Here is a 25,290-nt window from a genome sequence, read left to right on the forward strand (position 1 = left end):
CCTTGGACACACTTATTTCAGTTAAACTTGTAAAAAGTAGTTTAATCATAGACGATATTCTAATTTTGCATATCTCCAGAATGAAGTTATGTGTTATGTCTCTTGATATGACACATAACAGTGTGCTATATTCAAATAGATTTGAATATTTTTGTGACAACAGTGGCCCCCGATAAACAACCAAAGCAATAAATTAGTATCAGAATATGTGTTGTTTGTTGATTTGCAGTCCTTTTTTGATTAGTAGAGGCAAAATGTGACATAATCAACACAGACATCAGGTCAGTACTGTTCCTTTTATTTCCCAGGAGGCCGAGGTGTAAATCATCCTTTGATTAGAGTTTTCTTTTGAGCAGTTCAAGTTACAACAATGCCATGAATTAGAATAGTAAGCAAACACAATTACCCTGATTTACATGATAAAGACATCATTCTGGCAAACTAATATCCAACAATTCATCATAAATTTGATGACACTTCTTTCTGTCAACTAATGGCAAGGGACAAAGTGCCACAAAACTGTGTTTTATTTCCCCTGAGGCAGAGGTGTAAATGAGAATTTGATTAAAAAGGACAAATTTAGCAGAAACGTTGTGCATTGTCCAATATGCAAATTAAATTGATTATTTTTAAATTAGCCTGAAGTCAGATGTAGTGTAGGGTAAATTTACAGTAAGCCATAACTTCATAATCTCCAAAGAAAAGCAAGGAATTATAAATCTATAAAATTATATGAATGTTGAAGGACAAATCTAATGCATTATTGGTATTGTTATTGGCCTTTAAACATGCTCTTGAGTACAATTATATTTTATGATTTAGAGTTTTAAAAAAAAAAAAAAAATATATATATATATATATATATATATATATATATGTATATATATATATATATACACATTTAAAACAAAATTACTTTATGTCACTATAGTGTTTCCCATGCCAGGAACTGACTTTTGGCTCCATCCACTGACAGCAGAGGGAATTACATGGGAAAGATGCTAGCTTTTCTCCGACATGCTAATGTAGCCACACAGTTCACAGAGCACACACACTCACGGCTCGTGATTTGAGGCAGAAATACTCCAACTGAGTCTGGTGATGATTTATGGACTTGAAAACAGTGCAGAAGATTTCAAAGCCATGTCAAATATGACATCACACATTGAGTTTTGTTGAAGCTCAAAGGGAAATGAGTTTCTAAACACGATTCATCCAACGAGCCTGAAAGAAGCTAAATAATTCTCCACGCTATGGTGGGTACAAAACATTTATCTGTATGGAGAAAACCAGGTGACGCAACAAGGCCAAGTTATAGGTTGGCCATAAATTATAGGTCAGCTATAATTTGGCCTGGTTGCATCATCTGATCGTTTCCACACAGATTATTACGTTTTATACCATATTGTGGAAATATCCAGGCAAATATTACAGAGTGAAACCTCAAGCACATTGTAAAACAATGTATACTGCACCATGCAATTATACATTCAGACAAGAAATCTGAAGACACCCACTTTGTACGCTGCATACAAGCAGCCACGAGTCAGATTATTCAGGCATTTACGTGGGTTTTCTAGGTCTATATATACATTTATATGGAAAATAATTCAGAATTCTTTACCACAGGTCAAGAAAAGTACATAATTATCACATTATACAGATGTATAATTAAGAATTAAAGATAAGATGAATGAAATGATAGCTTCATTATGATACTTTGGGGGAAGACTGAAAACTGATTGTGGAAGGGACAATTTGTGTTGGTAATAGCACAGGCCTAAATTCCTTCTAACCATGCTATTGAAGTAAAAATAATATTACTGTTATTTTTAGCTGCTGGTTTACTGTCAGTACTTCTAGCACAATGTTTGATATCGACTCCAAAGCATCTCATAGTACCCAATTCAACAAATCCTGCAAGCTTTGAAATTGTAGACACCGCTAGCACATAAAAAAGCTTTCTGGCTTGATTCTGTCGCACTAAACCGCAGCAACCATTCACTCACAAAGATTGTTTTTTTATGTTTTATTTTCTTTACTGCCACTACTTACAGCTCTCTATCTCGAGTGTGCAATTCTGCTCGTCCAGGGGATAGCGCCGCAGATCCATCATGCAGGCGGCCGTTGTAGTGATCCTGCAGGAGAAGACATATAGAGACAGGCAGGTTTAAATTAAGTCATCGGAGCAAATGGTACTGAGCGAAAGATGGATAGTGAAGAAGGACGAGAGGGAGGAGGAAAGGAAGCAAGTGATCGTTTTGGTGACCCATTTGAAGGCAGCAAAGTATATACTGTATAGCAATTGCATCATTTTTGGTGGGGGGGTTCTACTATATGGCGTTAAACCCACCTTGAAAAGCATGGGTTCTTACTGGGAACGGGCTTGCCTCTTCAAACCTGCTTGTTTCCATAGAGATGGATAAATTGAATGCCATACAGAGAAACATTCCAGCGCAAAGCAATAACATCTTCTGGAGACAAGCAGGTGGTGGACCTTCTACCAGAAAAGTTACAAAGTGCACCTTTAAGTGGGTTTCTTGTCCGGATTCTGATTCTGATTCTGAGTATTGTTTTGTTTTCATCCTAGGTCTAAGGAAGGTTTAGAACTTTAGTCATGTTTTTTTTTTATTGGGACCCGCAGTAGATCTGTAATGGTTAAGTCCAGGTTTAGTCCTGTTATCTCCTGGTTGCTTCCAAGTGCTTTACATTTTCTAGCGGAAGATCTCTTGTTCTCTCTCTATGTTTGAAGTGAAGAAATTAAATAGTAGATATGTTAAAGGCCATACTGTGGAACATTCCAGGTTAAGCAATAACATCTCCATGGTAACAGACCCCCCACCAGAAAAGTTGCATGTGCAGATTTAAGATCCAAAAATATTTAGATCCGCTCCGCAATATTCTCTGTGATGCTACTTTGCGTGAGAGTTTATATCTCAACAGGAAACTAAACGTCCATTTCTCTTCAGGCAAACTTCCTCCTTCCGTCTCGCATTACAAGGCACTGGCAGAGTCGTCGGCCTAAATGATGTTACTCCAGCGATTTAGAATGCTGACTGTGTAACTACGGTATGTACATCGCTATACACCATTCATCACAGGAGACGAGCTTTGATCAAGATTTTGTGCAAAGTTGTCCACTCAAGCAAGTTTGTCAATGGCCGTTTCAGATTTAGAGAAGTATCTGAAAAGGATCTATCGGGTGTAATATTTTGTTTACAGTCGACAGAAGCTCAAACTGTTCCTAATGTGATGTTAAAAATAACTGCATAATGCAAATTGTGGTCGATTTGGAGTTGGCAGGAAGCCCCTTGGTCTCACAAATGAGAGTGAGATAGGGATGGGGAGTTGGAATAGACGGAAGATTGCAAGTCAAATTAGAGAAATTTATGTTAATTGTATGTTATTTGTAGTTAACTTGTAGTGGGAGTTTTGTAAACATCATAAAAGGAGTAAGATTTTCAATCTTAAGTATCTAAAATCCAACAGTAGTTGATACTAAAACTAGCATTGAAACTCATTTGAACAAGTATTGATATAAAAAGAAATCACATTAATAAGAGAAAGTTTGACCACAGGGTCTAATAAAGAAATAGTCTAAAACACTGACACAAGAAAAGAGCGTTTTGGTCATCATCGTGGTATCGAATGTATTGAAATCAGTATCAAGAGTTTTGAAATCAGTATCAAGAGTTGAGCATTTTCATTTTAATCAAAATGTTAGTTTTGTCACCACTCTAATGAGGAGGAGGTTTGCTGTCTAACAACAAACAAAAAATGATCATAGTTTTTTAAATGAGCACATTCGTAAAAGATCAACCCACAATCAGATCTATTACACTTTGAGGGATTATTTATGCACAAGTATATTATTTTTTTTACAGTAAGTAGTACTTTTCCATACTCATATCAAATAGCATTAAATAGCATTAGTTACAAACACAGCTCTTACTACAATAGTCAGGAAAAGGATTTTCCTCCAACATGCGCAGTATTCTGCAGGGGCCTGGTTCTACCTCTGTACCTGACATACATTTATGTAGGAGGCACCTCCCAAAGCACAGCACATCTTCCCTTTCATCTCCACGACACGCAGAGACCAGGAGCGCAGACCACAGGCTAAGTGCTGCTTGCATAATCAGAGCGACTACAAAAAACAAACATGCAAGCACTAGTTTAGCCCTGGTTTAGCCCTGGTTTATCCATGGTTTATCCATGGTTTAGCCCTGGTTTAGCCCTGGTTTATCCATGGTTTAGCCCTGGTTTAGCCCTGGTTTATCCATCTTATATTTGAGATTATCCCGATTAGTTCTAGTTGAGTTGTGGTTTAGTAATGTGTCAATATTTATTTGAAGTTGGTCAAGTCTTTGTCAAGTCTTTGTCTAATCTTGGTTTAGTTCTAGTTTGGTCTGATATTTTCAGTTTTATTTTCCAAGTAGATTTAGGCTTATTTAAATGTAGTTTCACACTACTTAAACCAGATTTATTATTCCCTTTTCCTTCTTATTTAAAAAAAAAAGTGTTTGACAAAATAGAACATAACCTGAAATGAAGGCATTTATAATTCAAACCAAGAATCCCATTTAGCCCACAGTCCCACAAATTTGTCCCCATTGTGAAAAACAGGACAATCCCAAAACACATAATAGTAATTTGCCTCCTGGCTGCCACAGCCTCTCCAACAGTCTGCACTTCCCTGTGAGTAATGGGCACTTTGACATGGAGTTATAAAGGAACAAGACACTTTTCCAACAGAATTTCCTCCTAACATGTGATCCTGTGCTTCTCCAATGAAATGTACATATATTTTCCCATTCCTCATCAACCAGAACAAAGTGACACTCTCTTTCCCATTTACTCGTAATGTAATCAGTAGAGTGATTGCTCAGATTGTTAATACATTTATACAATTTAGATATTAATCCCCATGAAAGTTCAACTCCAGCGTTGTTACTCTGGCCCGCAGCGCCTCCATCTCAGCCCTTACTATCTGCAGATCATCCGTATTGTCTGAAATACGCTGCTCGATTTCATCCATGCACGCTCCGGTTACTCCCTCTGCTTTCAGCTAAGCGGCTACTGCAGCAGATATAGCCGGGCCCATGGCAGCTAACAACTCGGCTCTAAAGCCTCGTACACACTGCGGCGTCAAATTCGCGCCCGATGCAGAAATTGGACGCCTGTACATTTGAAGACAGACGCCCCGGACGCGCGTTCTCGATTCCAAAAGCGGAGGTGATGGGCTCCGGGGCTTGTCTGAGACCCGTATATACTTCAGAGGTGAGCAGAGTTTAGACAGTGTCATTATTTGCTCCAAGAGCTTTTTTTTTTATCTTGCGGGGTTTGTTTTGGGTCTTCTTCCGGGTCGTGCGTAGCACGTCACTGGAGCGTCATCTCTGATTGGCTGCTGCGGCGCATCTGCCGCAGAAAGTTGGACAAAGCTGAACATGTCGGCGGCGGACCCTCGGGCGCGCGTCCAAAGCGTCGAGAGCGGCAAAAACGCAGGATTCGCGATGCAAAAACGCAAAAATCGAGACGCGGAAAACGCAGGAGGCGTTCGACGCGCGTTTACATAGACTTTGAATGTAAACTGGACGCTTTGGACGCCTCGGCCTGTAGCCCCTTTAAGAGACTACATGGTACGCTGCACTTCTTGAGCCATATCTGATGATTAGTTATATCCTCTGCCCCTTCCGATGCAAATAAGTCACAAAAATCTCCATCTGGTCCGGTGGGACCCAGTTTGTCCAGCGGGGCGGGACTGTGGATCTCTACCTCAGGTTTGTTAGCCATGTTAGCCTCGTTATCTTCGTCAGCTTGTGATGCAAGCTATTTTTCCAATGGGACCGTGGGCCGCAAGCTTTGTTTGTTTTGGTACCGTAGTGTTACCAGAAGTGTTTCTTCCTTGTTTGCTCATCTCTTGTTCTTCCTCTTTGGGATTAAGTGGGTCAAACAATGATTTTAAGGCTAAGTTCTGCAGCAGCGGTGTGAGGTGCGTACTCAAAGCGCCGCCATGACCTGAAGTCCTATTCTCACTTTTTCAGACTTATTCAGATTTATCTTGCTTTAGCTTTTGTTTCACTTGTACTGGTTTAGTCCTAGTTTAGACTCACTGAAGCCCACACTTGTGAGCTAATAATTCAAAGTCTCCATATTCATAAGTGAGTCTTCTGAACCTGCCTGTCTGCCACATCAATGGAAATTCAAATGAATGCTGTATCAAACAACAGCTGTGTATTCAACATTACACGGAAGGTGCAGAGCCTATGGTGTTCTGTGCTTTTTCTATTGCAACCGTTTGAATGTTTAGCCTAAAAACTAAAAGGAGGTAACCTGAAGCTTGACTCTTGATCCTTTATCTGCTCTCTGGCCAAATGTCTGAAACTGCCAACATCACAACAATGCCAGGTCAATAAACACAGGACTAAATAACACAAATAACAAACTGCACTGTGTTTTTGTAGGATTTTAACCTACTATTTCCCGTGGGATTTTAAACATTTCACATTCTATTTAACATAGGTCACTCAAATGGACCCACATTCAGGCCTTCTTTTGAATACAATTTCAAACATCATGCATTTACTCCTACTTGAATAAAATATTTGACGGTGTTAACAGTGAGTAAATGTTTTTCTCTTCCCACTTTGTTGGTTTTATGATTTTTTCACTCCAGATGTGATTTTTTTTTTTTTTTTCATTTTTTGTGGTCTATCTTTGAAAAATAAGATTTAAGGTTTGTTCTTCCAATTGTATTCACCTTGAAACATAAATCAGCTATTTCGTTCCGACAGTTGAGCTACACTCACTAGTTTCCCCAAGTACTAATTCATTCTAAGTAATGCATTAGATTACTATGTTGTTATTCAGTAAAACTCTGAAGTAATTGTACATTTACAGTATAATTTCTAGCTACTCTATCCACCTCTGTTATTTACATTTTGGGCAAGGCACTTCTACTACAATACCAATGCCATAATTTTTTCATTGTGCCTCTAGGTAAACCTGGCCACTGATCAGATTGATGAAAAATGAACAAATATACTGAATTTTATATAAATATTATATAAACCCAAATTTAACTAAACTACATGCTGCATTACGTGTAAGCTACTGTAGCAGTATAGCCTGCAGGCGGGCTCTACTATTGAGCAGACTTTCTATTGGCTGACGGTGATGTCAACCACTATAAAAAGTGCTTCCGTCCTTACCTTGCGCCCTCTGACCTCTCGCTCTTACGTCCGGGTTCCTGGTGTTTACGCCGCGCACGCCACTCTCAAGTAGTATTAAACATTCAGATGTGAGACCTTTAGCGTTCTTTGTAACCCTGACTGTAACTTTAATTTAATGCTTGCTGCCATGGGCCGTGCGCTCTGTGTGCCGCCCGTTATGCCGGCTATCGGGCGTGCTATTGTTTACCGACTGTCCAGTCCTCCGTCGCACTTATCCAGCTGCGTGGCGTAGTGGGTAATTCAACAGTCATCCAGCTGTACATTTAGTAGTGACCATGTTGTCTTTTATAGATCTGAGCCATGGAGCTAGGGTGCACTGTCGCTGCCTTGCCTTCTTGCCTTCTTGCCGCGTTGCTGCCTTGCCGCCTTGCCGCCTTGCCGCGAATTGTGTGTTTCCTTCCTGACTGCTCTACACTGTTCCGAACTATTGGTGAATGACCTGAGCGTCGAACAATGAACTGTGCGTGAATTATTCCAACTGTAATATCCAATTAACTCTTTGACCATGTACAAATAAACATTTATTTTTGCTAACCTCAAGTCTCTGCCTATCAACGACGAACCTACATGCCTTTATATTTAGCTGGTCCTGGGCCAACTCCCAGGTGGCGTTGTTGGCTTTTACAAACATTAGATGGTTTGGTCTGGTTTTAGCCACTATGGACAGAAGGGCTAAGCTAACGACCCTCAGAATACCTCAATACTATGAACAAAATAATTAGCATAAATATATCCATGGAGTTACTCACTAAACTGAATAGATTTGGAAACCTAGCTTAAAAGGACATGCAAAGTCCATGTTTTTACATACCTCATGCTGATTGGGAACTTTCCGTTAAATGCCACCAAGACTCTTAAATATTTAAAACTTTAAGTGCTGTGTAATAACCTAATTAGCAAGCTAGCAATGCAATATTAATGCAAGTATTAGCCAAGTTATGCTAGCCCAGCAGGTTGTTTGCTTAGTAAACATAACATGCTAAAGTAAAAAAGAATCAATATGCAGAAATCAATGTTTATAGTCGTCTCGGTCAGGATTTATCATTAATTCAACCACTCAGATCAAGATAAATATTTCAAATTAAAGTAATTAAATTTAAATATAACTTTCACACATCAGAGACTAAAATGTAGCTATAAACAATAATCAATTAGCATTAGCATCTATCAAGTAAGAATTCAATGGAGATCAAACTAGCATTTAACCAACCCATTGACTTCTATTCATTCATTGTTTTGGGCTCTGCTGGAATGTTACCTCTCCTGGACCTCAGCTGCACGCTAAGACTATTGATTTTAAAGCAAAGATCGTAAATCGTATGTACCAGAAAACACGGCAAACTAATCTTTCACCCGGGTTTGTCCAATCCTAGTATATCCACCTGAGGCCGTAGAGGACTGTCCCGTCGGGGTGCAGGCGGATCATGCGGTTCTTCACCGTCACGCCGTGGACAAAGGACTTCTTGTCGTTGAGGAAGTAGGTGTCCGGGACCCACAGCTGGTCGGCCACGCGGTTATCCAAAGTGAGATTGAGAGGGATCCCCACGTAGGCCAGACGTTTGTCCCGCCAATACTGCTGGAAGTACATGGTCAGGGTGTAGTCCTGAGGAGAGAAGGGAGGAAACGGAATAAGAATATGTCCCAGATACAGCTGCAGACAACACCAGATTTATTTAAGCTACATTATCATTATGTAACTTTCTGGTAGAGGGTCTGCCACTGCCAGATCTGACAATAAAATCACATGTAATCAGCTGCGTTCATGTGACATCACAACATTGTAGAAATCCTTCCTGTAGTTTAAAACTGAGTTAAGGGTCAAGGCAGAATTGTAAGGTAGAATTTGCAGATTAACTGTCGGATTGCAGATTTGATGACCTGGTTTATGGTTCATATCTCTCTCATTACTGGGACTATCAACATGAAACAAAAACTGGCACAAATTTCAACGTGTGCTCTGTCAGCAGAAACATGTAATCAGTGTTTCACAAATGCTTGTCAAAGTGGTGCTATTATTCATCTCCAAAGACATGATTTTTGTCAATTGAAAGGATTTGAAGATATAAGATTGATAAGACTTGATTGATATAAAGTTTTTGGAGCTGATCAATAACTAATAAAGTGAATGTTCAATGTTAGTGAATTTCTATTTTGTATTTTCTTCATAAACAAATCTCCTGTAGATTTATAAAGGCAACTGCCCACCACCATCTGAGATTTTGACATCATCCAATTCTACAACGTGACTTGCTGAAAACGTGAAGATAAACTTTCAATACTTTACTGTGGAACATTCCAGGAAAAGCACTAACGTCTGAACGGAGGCAAGCAAGTGGCGGACCCCCACTTTAAATTTACATAGTGCACTTTCAATATCGACTTGGGTTTGGTCATATTTTAATAGCTAACACAAAGTGATCCCATAGCTTCTTCAGGTAATCGTATCATTAGTACAAAAATATTTTCCCCATGTATCATCTGAAATCAAGTAAACTAAAGATTTTTGTTTTGCTCGACCACCAAAATAAGTTTAATACAAGAATTCAAAGTAATACAGACACTCCCTTTACTTTCCGTGCATCTATGCTCTTTCCTAGCGCTAAACATACCGGTACATAAACACAGACAACACTAACACATTAGAAGCAGTGTGTATGAGGTGTCTTGCCCAGGGACACAACAACAGTAACACATTTAGCATTTGGATAGTCCATGTGCTTATCTACATGTAAACACCCCATTGTGGACAGCAGCTTCGAAACACTAGCGCTGTTTTTGTTGTTGTGATGACACGACAGCAGCCTACAGACTGCATTAGCCAGCGCCAACTGGTCCAATACTTTTGTGCCAAATGTCTCCCTCTTCTCACACAGTCTCTCAACGCTTCCCTCTCTTTTATCCCTCTATTCTCTCCCTCAGTTTCCTTTTTAACTTTTCCGTCGCTCTCATTTATTTTTCTCCTGTCTCCTCTCTACCACCTTGTTGTTTTCTCAATCCCTCACCTTTCTTTTTTCTTTTCTTTTCTTTCTCTGCTTCTCTCTGTTTCTCTCTTCTCTTCTCTTTCAATCCTTCTTCATTTTGGTTTCTGTCCCTGTTCATCTCCACCTCCTTTTCATTTCATCTTTCCTCTCCTCCCCTCTCTCCCTACCCTCTTCTTTTCTCACTTCTTACCGAGTTTCATCTCTCCTTTCCCTTTACCTCCCCACTCTCTGTTTCTCTCCCCCTCTTTCTCTGCTCTTCCTTCTGGAATACAGTAAGCCAAACACTACTGTTCCATTGTGCAGCAGAAGTGTGTGGGCAGGCTGACTCACATGGCAATGCAGCTACATACCAAAAAAATAAATACAAAATCTATAAAATCTTGAATAAAATCCTTCATTTCAGTCGTAAAGGCTCAATGATTCATGAGGCCAGAGAGGTGAGCTTCGATGTTCTGATGATTGACTTTGAACATACGCCGCCGTTCAAAGCATCATTATTAGTGATTTGAAGTGTTGATGAAAACAAAATTCACAGCCAACACAAATGACAACTACTCTCAAAGTTGTGGGAATCAGGAGAAATAAGGGTCAATTCAGTTTCTCTATTAAAGGACATTATGCTTTTTTTCTTCAGATATTGGTATTGAAGTATAACATAAGCATTACATTTTGTTCATTGTAAACCATAATGCAGATCTAAAACGGCTTAGTAATAGAAACTGGTCCATTGACGTATTTTTCTAAACTGCAGAACTGACAAGCCCCGCCTCTTCATTGTGACATTTCCCGTTACAAGCGGCAGATTGTCATTTACATGTCATGTTTGAAAAGTGGCTGCTTGACATTTAAGTACTCAACATGTATGACTGAGTGCCTTCATTTTTCATACCGTAACTAAGTACAGGGATGTGGGTGAGGATAGAGGATAGGTGAAAACAGGAATTCTCTGAGAACTCCAGCCTCTATTGCAGAACAATACAGGATTGTTCAAACACACGAAGATGATGATGAGGAAACACCTTTCTAACAAGATTAAAAGCTCATTCAAGTTGTTATATAGGTTATTGATATGTGTACAGTAATTCATTTTAAATCACAAAAATATAGAATATGCATGGCACTCCCAACAAAAACTGTTTTTATTGTTGTTTGGCATTTACTATATGGCCTATTTCAAATGTCAAAAACAGCGTCTGGATGACTACGACTGAATGCCTTTCATCCATGAAACACTCCTGGATGAATGAGGGATTACACAGACTTATTTATTTTATTTTATTCAATATACAGACTTTAATTTATATAATATTGGTGCGGCGTTAGCATGCTAATGTTTGCTTTACTGTGGCGCTCCCTTTCGGGCTCAGAGTTGTAAAAAAACACTTATAAACTTAGGTTTTTATGTAAAAGTAAGCGATGCATGTGGATTATTGCAATGAGCTTAAAATGAACTAACTCACCTTTAAAGACTGTAAATTTGAGCTCAGTCCTTGACAGGTTCATTATATGACATCCATTCCTTTGTTGTATATATAACTCTTGACCAAGGTGCATTCCAAAGGTATCCAAATGGTTTCAGTTTCAGGGGTTTTATGTCCCAGATACATAGTTTTAAAGCGTAATGTTAAATTCATATTTTTTCCATTTAGTGACACATATTTTGGACAATTACTGCTTAGGTCTTTCTATTTCTGGAGCCACAAAAATATTAAATTAATAAGACCACAATACCCTGGACAAATGCTATTACCTTCTTCCATTTTAGATGGAAACTAAGTATGACACAGTGGATATAAAATAGTGTCAATACATTAAGCCATGTTTCCTGTCATTTACTTCCAAAATCACTCAAATATATCAACTATTGAAAGACATTCTTAGCCAGAAATAGTCATGGTTTTGCTTAACAAGGAATTTTTGACCCGACCAAACGCTCCTCCTTTATGCATTTTTCTATCCCTTAATCCCCTTTGTCTTTTCCTTCAGTTTTCCTCACACTATTTTCCCAGCACGCTCTCTTGCCCACTGTGGCGTTGAAATCAAACCAACCCGCACCAAGCTGGCATTGACACATGCTCATGGTGCCACCAAACTGGCAGGAAAAAGCCCAAAAATGTGTAATTTCAGCAAGATTTGACTCCCAAAAGTTCATGTGTTCAAGCCGTTACGTAACATGGGGTTTATCCCATTTGCCGGGTAAAAGAACTCTTTTTAAAAGCTACATTCAAGCCCCACTTTGCATTTGACATAGCTATAAATAGCCTCGATTCACTGTCTTTGAATAGATTGCGTTTATGTTCTATGGCGTTATGTTTTCAGATACGGCTTTACTTTATTTAATGAAGATCTTTATTAATGTATGTCTTTCAGTCATAATTTGTCTTTTGTATCACTGCGATAAAATAACAAAAAAGTATATATTACTTAATGGGTAAAACTTCCAAGCAAACAATCCACAAAAAATTGGACCTTGTCTTTTATGTTAGAGAATGAGAATGTGGCTAAAAGTCATATCAACTGAAAACAACAAAGGGCCAGTTGTTGTTCGATGTGAGCAGGCCTTTCATTTGAGATATCAACCATAAAATGTGATAAACCAGTTTAAAAAACGATATTTTATATCATTCTTCGACCTAAAAACAATTTACCTGATCACGGCAATAAAAAGAGACAAATGTGTTTTACTTTTTTTTTTTTACGTGTCAAGACAAAGACTTGTGAACAAACAAAAGAATAAAGCAACTATTACGCCTACTGTCGGTGTAAACCCTCATTCGTCCAGGAGTGTTCCATTGTAGAAAAAGATTCAGTTGTATCATCTGGACTCTGTTTTTCGGAGTCCAGATGACTACAATTGAATCTTTTTCTACTACGCCTACTCTAACACTTCCAAAAACTATAACTGTATTTCCCTGACTATAAATTGCACTTTTTTTCATAGTTTGGCCAGGGTGCCACTTATACTCCGGAGCAACTTATACGTGATATTATTATCACATTTGTCTACTTAGGGAGTTGCAGTTGTTAAGAAGTGACACAGAGATAGAAGAATTCAATGGATTTAGTGATTTGGGATAATACTGATGCTTTGTTAGCATGTTCTTTATGCTATGGTTATCTGAATAACTGTTAATGTGTTACGTTAACATACCAGACACTTACCACAGTTCGTTGTCCATGTGTCATGTAGCTGAAGGTGTTACGTTAGCATATGTACACCTATTCACCATTTTGTTCTCTAATCTGTTATTTTGAATTGCATTACAGGATGAAATGTCTGTTCTTGGTTTTGGATATTATAAAATAAATTTCCCCCAAATTTAGACATTACATGTCATTATTCATTTGTTTACTCAGCCTAATATATTTTCCGTATCTCTTTATCATGGGGCGCAGGGAGCGTGGAAGATCTTAGTCAGCGCAGGGCACAGATTGGTGGCACAGCGTAAGCCTGGCAGAGAGCCGAGTCCTGGTGTACGGAGGAAGGTAGCGCCGCACGAAAATTAAGCGCTCCAATCAGAGAGGCCAACGTACAAGGACCAACCGCGGATAGGAATCTAAGGGGCATGAGTAACACGGCGTCAAACTGATTGTAGTAATGCGGTTGTACTTACATCTGCATACATATGGAGGGATCAAGGGAGAGCACTGGGAGTATTGGGGGATTCAGGGCAAAGGAATTCAAACTTGTGCAAGAAATATAGTGCTGCTGATTAACACAATTAAACGGAAAAAATATATATTTTTTGCATTTTTCAGGGTTTTTTCCCCCCAGTTTTAGCTATAACATAAAATTTCACAAAACAGAAACAAGACACAAAGAGAGAACATATATTTTTACATTGTCCTAAACATGTAATCCAATTGTGTCGTTTGGTCAATAAAATATTTTTTTGTTTTTAAATGTATCAACGATCCCGGGAGCTATGTTGTCGGGGGCTTCATGCCCCTGGTAGGGTCTCCCAAGGCAAACAGGTCCTAGGTGACGGGTCAGACAAAGATCGGTTCAGAAGCCTCTTATGACGACGACACGAACAAGGCAGTTTACGTCGCCCGGATCGGTGTCACCGGGGCCCCATCCTGGAGCCAGGCCTGGGATGGGTGCTCCATGGCGAGCGCCTGGTGGCCGGGTCTTACCCCACGGGGCCCGGCCGGGCACAGCCCGAAAGAGCGACGTGGGGCCGCCCTCCCGTGGGCCCACCACCCGCAGGAGGATCCATAAGGGGCCGGTGCAGAGAGATCTGGGCGGCAGTCGACGGCAGGGGCCTCGGCGACCAGATCTCCAGACACAGAGACTAACTCTGGGGACATGGAATGTCACCTCGCTGGGGCGGAAAGAGCCTGAGCTTGTGCGGGAGGTTGAGCGATACCGACTAGATATAGTCGGCCTCACCTCCACGCACAGTTTGGGCTCTGGAACCCATCTCCTTGAGAGGGGCTGGACGCTCCACTTCTCTGGTGTTGCCCGCGGGGAGAGGCGGCGGGCTGGTGTGGGCTTGCTGATAGCCCCTCAGCTCAGCCGCCACGTGTTGGAGTTTACCCCGGTGAACGAGAGGGTCGCGTCCCTCCGCCTTCGGGTGGGGGACAGGTCTCTCACTGTTGTGGCGGCCTACGGGCCGAACAGCAGTGCAGAGTACCCGGCCTTCTTGGAGTCCTTGGGAGGGGTACTGGACAGTGCACCGACCGGGGACTCCGTTGTTCTACTGGGGGACTTCAACGCCCACGTGGGCAATGACAGTGACACCTGGAGAGGGGTGATTGGGAAGAACGGCTTCCCCGATCTGAACCTGAGCGGTGTTCAGTTATTGGACTTCTGTGCTAGCCACGGATTGTCCATAACGAACACCATGTTCAAGCACAAGGGTGTCCATCAGTGCACATGGCACCAGGACACCCTAGGCCGGAGGTCAATGATCGACTTTGTTGTCGTGTCATCAGACCTCCGGCCGCGTGTTTTAGACACTCGGGTGAAGAGAGGGGCAGAGTTGTCAACCGATCACCACCTGGTGGTGAGTTGGATCCGCTGGCGGAGGAGGAAGCCGGACAGACTTGGCAGACCCAAGCGCATTGTGAGGGTCTGTTTGGGAACGTCTTGTGGAGCCCTCTGTCAGTAGGGTATTCAACTCGCACCTCCGGGAGAGCTTCTCCCATGTCCCGGGGGAGGTTGGGGACATTGAGTCCGAGTGGACCATGTTCTCCGCCTCCATTGTTGATGCGGCTGCTCGGAGTTGTGGTCGCAAGGTCTCCGGTGCCTGTCGTGGCGGCAACCCTCGAACCCGGTGGTGGACACCGGAAGTAAGGGATGCCGTCAGACTGAAGAAGGAGGCCTATCAGGCCACTCTGGCTTGTAGGTCTCCGGAGGTCATCGACGGGTATCGGCAGGCCAAGCGAGCCGCGGCTCGTGCTGTCGCAGAGGCAAAAACCCGGGCCTGGGAGGAGTTCGGGGAGGCCATGGAGGAGGACTATCGGTCGGCACCAAAGAAATTCTGGCAAACCGTCCGGCGCCTCAGGAGGGGGAAGCAGTGTCTCACCAACACCGTTTACGGTGCGGGTGGAGGCCTGCTGACCTCAACTGGGGATGTCGTCGGACGGTGGAAGGAATACTTTGAGGATCTCCTTAATCCCTCAGTCACGTCTTCCGAAGAGGAAGTAGAGACCGGGGACTCGGAGGCTGGCTCATCCATCACCCAAGCTGAAGTCACTGAGGTTGTTCGCAAACTCCTCGGTGGCAGGGCTCCGGGGGTGGATGAGATCCGCCCTGAGTACCTAAAGTATCTGGATGTTGTAGGACTGTCTTGGTTGACACGTCTCTGCAACATCGCGTGGCGTTCGGGGACCGTGCCTCTGGACTGGCAGACCGGGGTGGTGGTCCCTCTGTTCAAGAAGGGGGACCGGAGGGTGTGTTCCAACTACAGAGGGATCACACTCCTCAGCCTCCCGGGTAAGGTCTATTCCAAGGTACTGGAGAGGAGAATCCGACCGATAGTCGAACCTCGGATTCAGGAGGAGCAGAGTGGTTTTCGTCCCGGTCGTGGAACACTGGACCAGCTCTATACCCTCCATCGGGTGCTCGAGGGCTCATGGGAGTTTGCCCAACCAGTCCACATGTGCTTTGTGGATCTGGAGAAGGCTTTCGACCGTGTCCCTCGGGGTGTCCTTTGGGGGGTGCTCCGGGAGTACGGGGTCCGGGGCCCTTTGCTCAGGGCTGTCCGGTCCCTGTATGACCGGAGCAGGAGCTGTGTTCGCATTGCCGGCAGTAAGTCAGACCTGTTTCCAGTGCATGTTGGACTCCGCCAGGGCTGCCCTTTGTCACCGGTTCTGTTCATAATTTTTATGGACAGAATTTCTAGGCGCAGTCAGGGGTCGGAGGGTGTCCGGTTTGGGGACCACAGGATCTCATCTCTGCTGTTTGCAGACGATGTTGTCCTGATTGCTCCATCAAACCCGGACCAGCAAAATGCACTGGGACGGTTTGCAGCCGAGTGTGAAGCGGCTGGGATGAGAATCAGCACCTCCAAATCCGAGGCCATGGTTCTCGACCGGAAAAAGGTGGCTTGCCCTCTCCAGGTGGGTGGGGTGTCCTTGCCCCAAGTGGAGGAGTTCAAGTATCTCGGGGTCTTGTTCACGAGTGAGGGAAGGATGGAGCGTGAGATCGACAGGCGGATCGGTGCAGCGGCTGCAGTGATGCAGTCGCTGCATCGGACCGTTGTGGTAAAGAGGGAGCTGAGCCGAAAGGCAAAGCTCTCTATTTACCGGTCGGTCTACGTTCCTACCCTCACCTATGGTCATGAGCTTTGGGTAGTGACCGAAAGAACAAGATCGCGGATACAAGCGGTCGAAATGAGTTTCCTCCGCCGTGTGGCTGGGCGCTCCCTTAGAGATAAGGTGAGGAGCTCGGCCACACGGGGGGAGCTCGGAGTAGAGCCGCTGCTACTCCACGTCGAGAGGAGCCAGCTGAGGTGGCTCGGGCATCTGTTTCGGATGCCTCCTGGGCGCCTCCCTCGGGAGGTGTTTCAGGCATGTCCCACCGGGAAGAGGCCCCGGGGAAGACCCAGGACACGCTGGAGAGACTATGTCTCTCGGCTGGCCTGGGAACGCCTCGGGATCCCCCCGGAGGAGTTAGAGGAAGTGTCTGGGGAGAAGGAAGTCTGGGAGTCCCTGCTCAGACTGCTCCCCCCGCGACCCGGCCCCGGATAAAGCGGCAGAAGATGGATGGATGGATGGATAAATGTATCAACAAAAACAAAAAATAGTGCTTTTCTACGTTCAAGTAACTCAAAAGGGCTTTACATCAAGGAACCACTAACCCATGCACAAGCGCACATTCACACCAGTATAAGCAGACAAGGCAAGTAAAAGGAATAATAGAGGATTTTTGGCACGCAATCGGAGTCTCATTTCCTCATGGCGTGGACAGTCGAGTAGTTCTCCCACATGTCAATCATTCCCGGCATGCAACTGCACACCGGCAGGGTCGTTCCCAGGATAGCAGCACGTTTCCCAGGCTGCGCATGCGTGGTTGATATGCCGGTGTGTGTTTAGAGAGTTTCTTCAGTGTATAGTACAATAATGACAACAGAGAAAGAGCTCAGAAGAGACGGAAATCTGCGGAGACGAGAGATGCGATGCGATCCGTCGCGCTAATAAACATACACACGTGTAGCAGCGGGGCTGTTGCGTGCTTCCGAGGTTTGATGGTATGCGGCATCTTGGAAACAACAGGAGGGTCAGGGGTGAGAGCTGGGAGTGTGCGACTAACAGTAGCTTGAGTCCACAACTCGGCGAAAAATCCTCTATTATTCCTTTAAGTATCTTGGCCAAGGACACAGCAACAGTATAGGAGCTTTAGATCAGAAGACAACCACTCTACCAACTGAGCTACTATCACCCCAGAACACGACACGAACAAAAGCAACAAAGGCATCCAATGAAGCTATGGCACATATTGTCCAAAAAAAAAATGCCCCGTCTAGTCCAGGGTTTGTCACATTTGTCCAAGTTCAAATTATCCAAAAATATTATTATTTTTTGCATTTTTCGAACGTCGATTATATTTTGGTCCAGTACTTGATTGTTGGTGGTATCCATTTATTGTGTCCATGGCAGGAGATTTGAGGCCCAGATACTGTACATAGTTTCAAATGTTCTTTTTCAGCTTACATTTTCATTTTAAAGGCACACTTCTGACACCTGATTGTCTACATAGAGATGGTATTTTACAGTTTTTTTCATTTTTTGCCTTGAATGTTCCACAGTATAGTATCTCAATGGACTCAAAGGTCAGATTTGTGGAGTGGTGACCAAGCTCGCAATAAAATGCATGTTTTTCCAAGGTATTTTTGAGCAATAAATATGTAAATAAATGCCTTGTAGAGACATTTAAAGTCACACTGTGGAAGATTCTAGGACAAGCAAAATCATGGAGAGAAGCAGAAAAAGGTAGTGTACCTTTTTTAAACTTGCCCACTTCTCGTCTCTCTGAGCACATATCTCCCTCTGTCTCATATCTGCAAACCGCCAAATGAAAAGTGCAGAGTTTGTGTACTTGCTCATCTCAACGTTAAGTAGTCTTTTTATAGTTAATAAACGTAACTTTGAAATTCATGTATGTAACATATCTGCATGTGCGCAAGCTTTATATATGACGACTGCTCTTTTTGAAGTTTAGAATCATTTAGTCCTGGTTTAGATCCAGCAACATACTAGTTTAGTCCTTGCTAAAGCAGGAAATACAATTCCGCTTCAGTTCTTCATTTATAGTTTAGTCCTTTGTTAGACCACGTTCAGCCCTGGCTTTGATTCCATTCGGACCTGGTTTAGTCCTGGTTTAGTAAATTTGATTCGGTTCGGATCTGGTTTAGTCCTGGCTAGAGCTGGTTAAGCTTAATTTTCACCTACTTTTGACTATGACCTCTAAAAAAAAAAAAAGCAAAAACAATATTCCACGTTCCATATTCTTTTTCTAATGCTCTGCCACTCTACCGGGGGGCCCAAGCCCACCTGCTGCTACTGTTACGAGATAACAGTAAAGCAGAGGAAGAGGAGCGATAGGGGAAGCGATGAGGGTCAAAATACGACAGCGTTAAGGAGACATTAGTCATGTGTTGGCGGCTTATGTTACTGTGATAATGGGCTGGAAGGGGAAGGCCAGTCGGCAGCATTGAAACAGAAAATTCAATAATATTAGCTCACACGCAGGGATCAATCCACTTTGCCCACTTCAATAAGAACTTCATATGATAAAACTGCTGGCCTAAGAACACATGGATTTACTCTGCTATCTCCCCTTATTAGAACTTAGTTCATTAGCGGTAATTTAATGACTATTATTCAATGAGGTGCTCCTTATTACAGAAGGATGTGTTGAGAATGAGATAAATGTCTGTTAATTTGAAGGAGGGGCACTTGGGTCTGATAATACATGGAGACAGACAAAACGCTATCAAAAAAGCTTTTACTTTAGAATCGATGGCAGAGTCTGTTGAATAAAAGGCTTCAAATGATGGGGCAAGAAAATGATAGAAAAATATAGGCCTGACACATTAGGTTATTATGAACTGCAAGTAAATGAACAAGTTAGAAAAGGGTTAAACAAAAGTAGGATTGTCCAGGATTGATTTGCTTACTACTATTATGTTCTACCAGGGCCTATACATGCGAGTCAAAAGAAACTTTCTGTACATTCATGCAATATTATGCTATTCTAATTTACACCGGTCATCCTTGAATTTATTTAAATGTGAGGTTTTCTTCTGCAAACATATTGAAAATGGAAGTGGGGGAATTGGTAGCTAATGGAGAACATTAGTAATCATCTAAGAATAGTGTTGGCTTTAGGCAGGTTTTTTAGATCATGTCTCCACAAAATCATATGACCTGTCCCACTTTTATGACTTTTTGAGATGGCCCACCCTCCTGCTTGAGGAAACTGTCAGGAATACTGCCTGTTTTTCCACTGTATGGCATTTAAATGATCCATCTCCACAGAGACCAGCAGGTGAAGCTACCAGGCCTTCATTCTGAACTAGGATTAAAGCAAAAGTCCAAAAATCTGGTTAAAAACAAGATTGAACCAGGTCTAACCCAGCTTTTTAGTTCCCAACAAGTTCTGAGGCAAGCGTGAAGGCTTTGATTTTATTGTCATGTATTTCCTTATCTTTCAATATTTGAATCAATAGTCAATGTACCGTATGTTATCCATTCCCATAGCTCCATACTGTCCAACACCTCTAGAGACATGAATGATTCAAATTACCCATAGATCTTACCACACAGCCAAGGATTCCTCATAAATCTTGCATGGGCATAATCAAAACGAATTTTAGATGCCTTTGGAAAAAAAAGCTAAGTCCCTCTCAACCTTCAAAAAGGTAGATTTTCTAGGACATGACTGCATAGCTTATAAATTATTGACAATTCTCGCACACCAAACAGGAATTCCCAGTAGCTTTGACACCACTGTTCATGTTTCTGGGCAAAATAATAACAATGACGACTGAAATGGTGAAAGTTTGTCTTGATGAGTGAAGTAAAAGTATGGATAATCACTGGTGCTGTTGAACATTTAGATAAGGAGTTTCTGGAGGCGAAAATGACCCATATTCAATTTAATCCAGCCCAACGCGGAGCAAGTCACTGCACAGTTATGATAGGGCTGCTATAGAGGAAAAGGCCTTGTTAGGAGCTCTACTGTGGACATAGACAACATAACTGACCACTGGATGAATAGTAGTGAAAGCTAGCTTAACTATTATGTGGTTGGACATTCAGAAACAAACACCCAACAATAATAGATGTTTGAGCACAATATTATACACAGTACTGTTAACAAAATTATAGTTTGGGTTACTTTTTAATTACCATGTGGTCTCATGGTTTGGATATAGATGAAGACCATTCAAAAACAATTCAAAAAAGAACACTGTTTCCACTTTTATTGTTTTCAAATGTATAGCTAGGTTTGATACCTGTTTTAGTATCTATTAGTAGTTGTGTTTTGACAATCCTACAATATATATCTAATATTTCAAAATGTGTGCAAAAGATGAGTAAATAATTGACTATTGGTTGGTGCAAAAATGAATAAATGCTGTCAATTGTTAATAAAAATAACTATATTGCAGCTTTACTTTATTTTAAAATTGTATTTTTTTTTAATAAAATATATTTTTGCAATGGATCGGCACTTCTGTTGTAATGGCACTGTAATGGAGAGCTAGGGAAAAGTCTTACCACTAAAAAAATCGTATAAAGTACTTTGATTTATGTAAAATGTTTAATGTTCATGTGACCAACAAGTCAACAATGCCCCGATTTCCTGGGCAGCCTGAGATCGACTTTTTAGTCTGTGTAGAACTTATGTTCTCTAAGTTTGGCAGCCCTAAATTGGGTTTTGTTTTTAGCATTGCAAGCTAAATCATTTTATCCCCCTGCATTTTCCTTTAATCACTTTTGTGTACATAAAATTGGCCAATTAGCTCCCTAGACTTTTTGATTTTCCATGTTTTTATTGCTACTATAAAAACTCCCAAATGTCTTGCTATACTAAAGAACCCCCATTTGTTCGATCAAAGCTGAACAGCAACATAAAAAATGGATTAGAATATCTTTTGCAAACTTCATAGATTTTTTTTTCCTTGTTGGGGAAAAAGACAAATGGTGGTGTTATATGTAGCTGTGTACTCCATATGAACCATGCGCAGTAAAGCAATTCAGGAGCAATTTGGTGGCCCTCCCTTGGGCCCCCCCGACGGCAGTATATCATCTGTGTGAGGGAATCCCTATGCAAGTACCCCTACCCCTTCGCCGCCACCGCTGCTGCTGCTGCTGCTGCAGAGGGGCGGGTAAAAATAGCACTGTCCCTTTTTGAGAGCAAAGCCAAGATTGAAATGAGGGCTTTGAGAAAGTGTCGGCCTGTTAATATGCGCCAGGCAGTCTAATTTGGATGATGAACGGCCTAATAACATGTCTGACAAACTGAATGAATGGAGAAAAATGCAATTATTGTTTCTATGGCAAAACAACTTGCCATCTCATTTGTACAGGTGCAATAGCTATTTTTGGTGTTATAACATTAAATTTTACAATAAACAAAAAACAAGGTGGCAAGGTGAGTGAAGAATCAAGAGAAGAAAGTGAGGAAAGTACAATGATAGTGTATCAGTTCAAGCCAACGTAGGTCACATATCAAGAATAGAATACTATGGGAAGCGACATACTGTACTTGTAATTACAATGTAATTTGTTGTTATATAAATGTCAGAATCACAGCTGACATACAGATTAGGACTGATATTTGAGCAGTTTATGCACATTTTTTTTAGAGTTTACATTAGTTTACATTAGTGACAAGAATCAAGATAGCTGTGGGTGGCATACAGGTCACATGCCTGGCTGGAACAGATGGTTGGCAAAATTGACCCCAATTTATTTCTCAATTAAATATTGGCATCATCCCGATGGTTAAAGGCGTAATGGATGATTTTTCGCCGATTTGAGAACTCAGGAGGAAGTGCGCATGCGCACTCCCCCGTGCGGATGCATAAAAAACACACATGCGTTTGTTTATTAGCGTGACGGATCGCATCGCATCTCGCGTCTCCCGTAGATTTCCGTCTCTTCTGAGTCAGCTCGAACTGTCTTTCTCTGTCTTAATTTTGTCCCGTACACTGAGGGAACTATATTATAATAGATCCATGCGCTTAGCCACGGGGAAACGTGCTGCTCCTGGGGATGAGCCGACGAGACAGCAGTAGGTGAGTTCTATGATTGATACGTGGCAGGACTAATTGGCAGTCCACGCCACGAGGAAATAAGACTCAGATTTGGGCCAAAACATCTGCCATTACGCCTTTAAACATTGTATTGTTTTATTCTAGATTATATACAGTACTCAATATTCTAGTGATGCCTATCTTTATATGAACCGTATGTAAGATTTGATTTCAACTTTCATACATTTGACTAACCTGTGTCCCCAGATATGAGAAACATGTTCAAATCCAACGTAGATTTTGCTGGTGCCTGATTTATTCTTAATTACATAAACATTGTTCATGTTGTAGTTTGGGGTTTTGTTCTAAAGCTTCCATAAATATATTAGTCTCTCATTTGGGTTTCCAGTTCCTACGCCTAAATCCAATCCAAAACCTGCAGCCTCATGAATCAGAACTAGTGCTGCCTGTGAAACACTTTATCTCTCTGCAGATTAAAGCTCTGGCAGCACAGGTTTAGTTGCGATTGTAATACCTTTTTAAACCAGTGATAGTACAGGTTATATTTGGATCCTTTAAAACAACATTTGGGATATCTATTTAAAAAAAAGGTCCCTCTATGATGGGGCATTGGGCTGGTAAAACGCCTTAGCTATGACAGATTCAACAGTATGTTTTCTCCATGTGTAAACAGGTGCAAATGCAAGGCCTTGACTGTGTGTCAAAAATAAATAAGTAGCACTGAGGGCTCAGAAAACCAACCTGTGTAATGATATTTTCTGCCTGTGTTTTTGTCACTAGGGTTGCACTGATGTTTGTCGAGGTGAAAAGAGAAGGTGGCAAGAGGTGCAAGTGCAAGTAAACTTTTGCATAATACCGTCAGCAACCAACATTTAATAAACTTTGAACTTAGACATGCATTACATTTGAAATAATACAAAATATACAATATTTTAAATGATAAATTCCTCTTGTTTTCTTCATAGCTGCAACTCTAGGCCACTATGGGCATGTGGGTAAACCTTGGACAGTATTGATGGTAGTAATACAAATATTAGTTGTTATTGTAGTAGTAAAAGTAGTAATAGTTGTCGTAGGAGCAGTATAAACAACAGAAGTGGTAGTAACTGCAGAATTAGAAATTGTTGTAGCGTATTGGCAGCCATAAAAAAGTAGTTGATGAGCTTCTGAGAAACGTCAATAAAACAATAATTAATCAACATATTAAAAGCACTGCTAGATTCACAATTAACCATCAAGGTCAAGGTATAGGCTCATGTTCAAGTGCAACACACTACATGTCTAAGCGTACCATGACGTCATCCTTCTAGTGCGACTATTTCGAGAACAAAAATCTCCCCACTACCCATGATCCTCTCTGGGGGTCTCCTCGATTTCCCATGAGGCCCTGCACGCTCTACCGCAGATAATTAGGCAACATAGCACGTGCCGCTAACAAGAAGGCCAGCTTCGACAGCGCTAGCATGTTTCACAGATGTTTCCCGGTCGCTAACAGCGTACCGGCGGTGAGCTTTGGGGGGCTATTAGCTGCCACGAGGCACCGCCAACACCTGCCGCCCCAAACAACCAATCAGAAATGAGCAAACGTGAAGGATGAATCATGGATAGAAAGCGTAACCAATTTATTTAGCTTGATGGGATTAAGTGTTCCTCATAAAGCTAAAATGAAGAACCAGATGTGCCTAAGCTCGTCACCTTAGAATTAGACCTTGGATATGATTGGGTTTGTGTTCTAAAATTTAGCCTGTAGGTCCTCCAAAAAAACACATTTGGGCATGAACTAGATTTAATGTAATATTTTTTACATTTAAATATGCTGGAATTGAAAGTAAATTATCTTAAAGGGACTGTACGTGATTTTTCATGGTTTGAAATGTGAAAAGAAGAACTAGCTCAACTCTTTAAAGCAGTCTACATGTATCACTCACTTAAATAATGCATTCTGAACATCAGAAATATTCACCGCGATTAGTTTATGAGCACGTTTCATGAGTCTTTTCTCACATAACGAGCTTTGCAAATCCATGTAAAGCTAAAAAATATTGGCATGCTACTGCGCACAGAATGAAATGTTTTATATATAGCTACAAAAAAAGAGCTGTCATCTCATTTTCACCTAAATAGATGCTTAAATATAGGAACCGTCCAGGGGAAAAACTGATTTTACATTATTACATGCAATAAAATCAGGTAAATGAGTTCCGTTTTTCACGTCTCAAAACTGAAAATCAGGTACAGCCCATTTAAGATGCAAATAGCGGCTTTGAATCATGGACCACGGAAAAAGCAATAAGGTGACAAAATTTAACATTTACTTGAAGGTCAGCATGTCATAGTTTTGTG

General features: G+C 41.6%; 1 protein-coding gene across 4 annotated transcripts in view; it reads right to left on the reverse strand.

Moving 5' to 3' along the window:
• Window positions 1–25,290, reverse strand: part of LOC140379220 (gamma-aminobutyric acid receptor subunit beta-3-like) — a 115,246-nt gene that overhangs the window by 37,830 nt on the left and 52,126 nt on the right. For all 4 annotated transcript variants that reach the window (XM_072464174.1, XM_072464195.1, XM_072464206.1 and 1 more), the window contains 2 exons: window positions 8,615–8,835; window positions 2,056–2,138 (listed from right to left, as the gene is read on the reverse strand). In XM_072464174.1, coding sequence (XP_072320275.1) covers window positions 2,056–2,138; window positions 8,615–8,835 — 304 coding nt within the window. The remainder of the gene's footprint in view (window positions 1–2,055; window positions 2,139–8,614; window positions 8,836–25,290) is intronic.

Source organism: Eucyclogobius newberryi, unplaced genomic scaffold (genome assembly GCF_026437365.1).
Source record: "Eucyclogobius newberryi isolate DKJ021-1_F unplaced genomic scaffold, fEucNew1.0.hap1 SCAF_1, whole genome shotgun sequence".
Classification (NCBI taxonomy): Eukaryota; Metazoa; Chordata; class Actinopteri; order Gobiiformes; family Gobiidae; genus Eucyclogobius; species Eucyclogobius newberryi.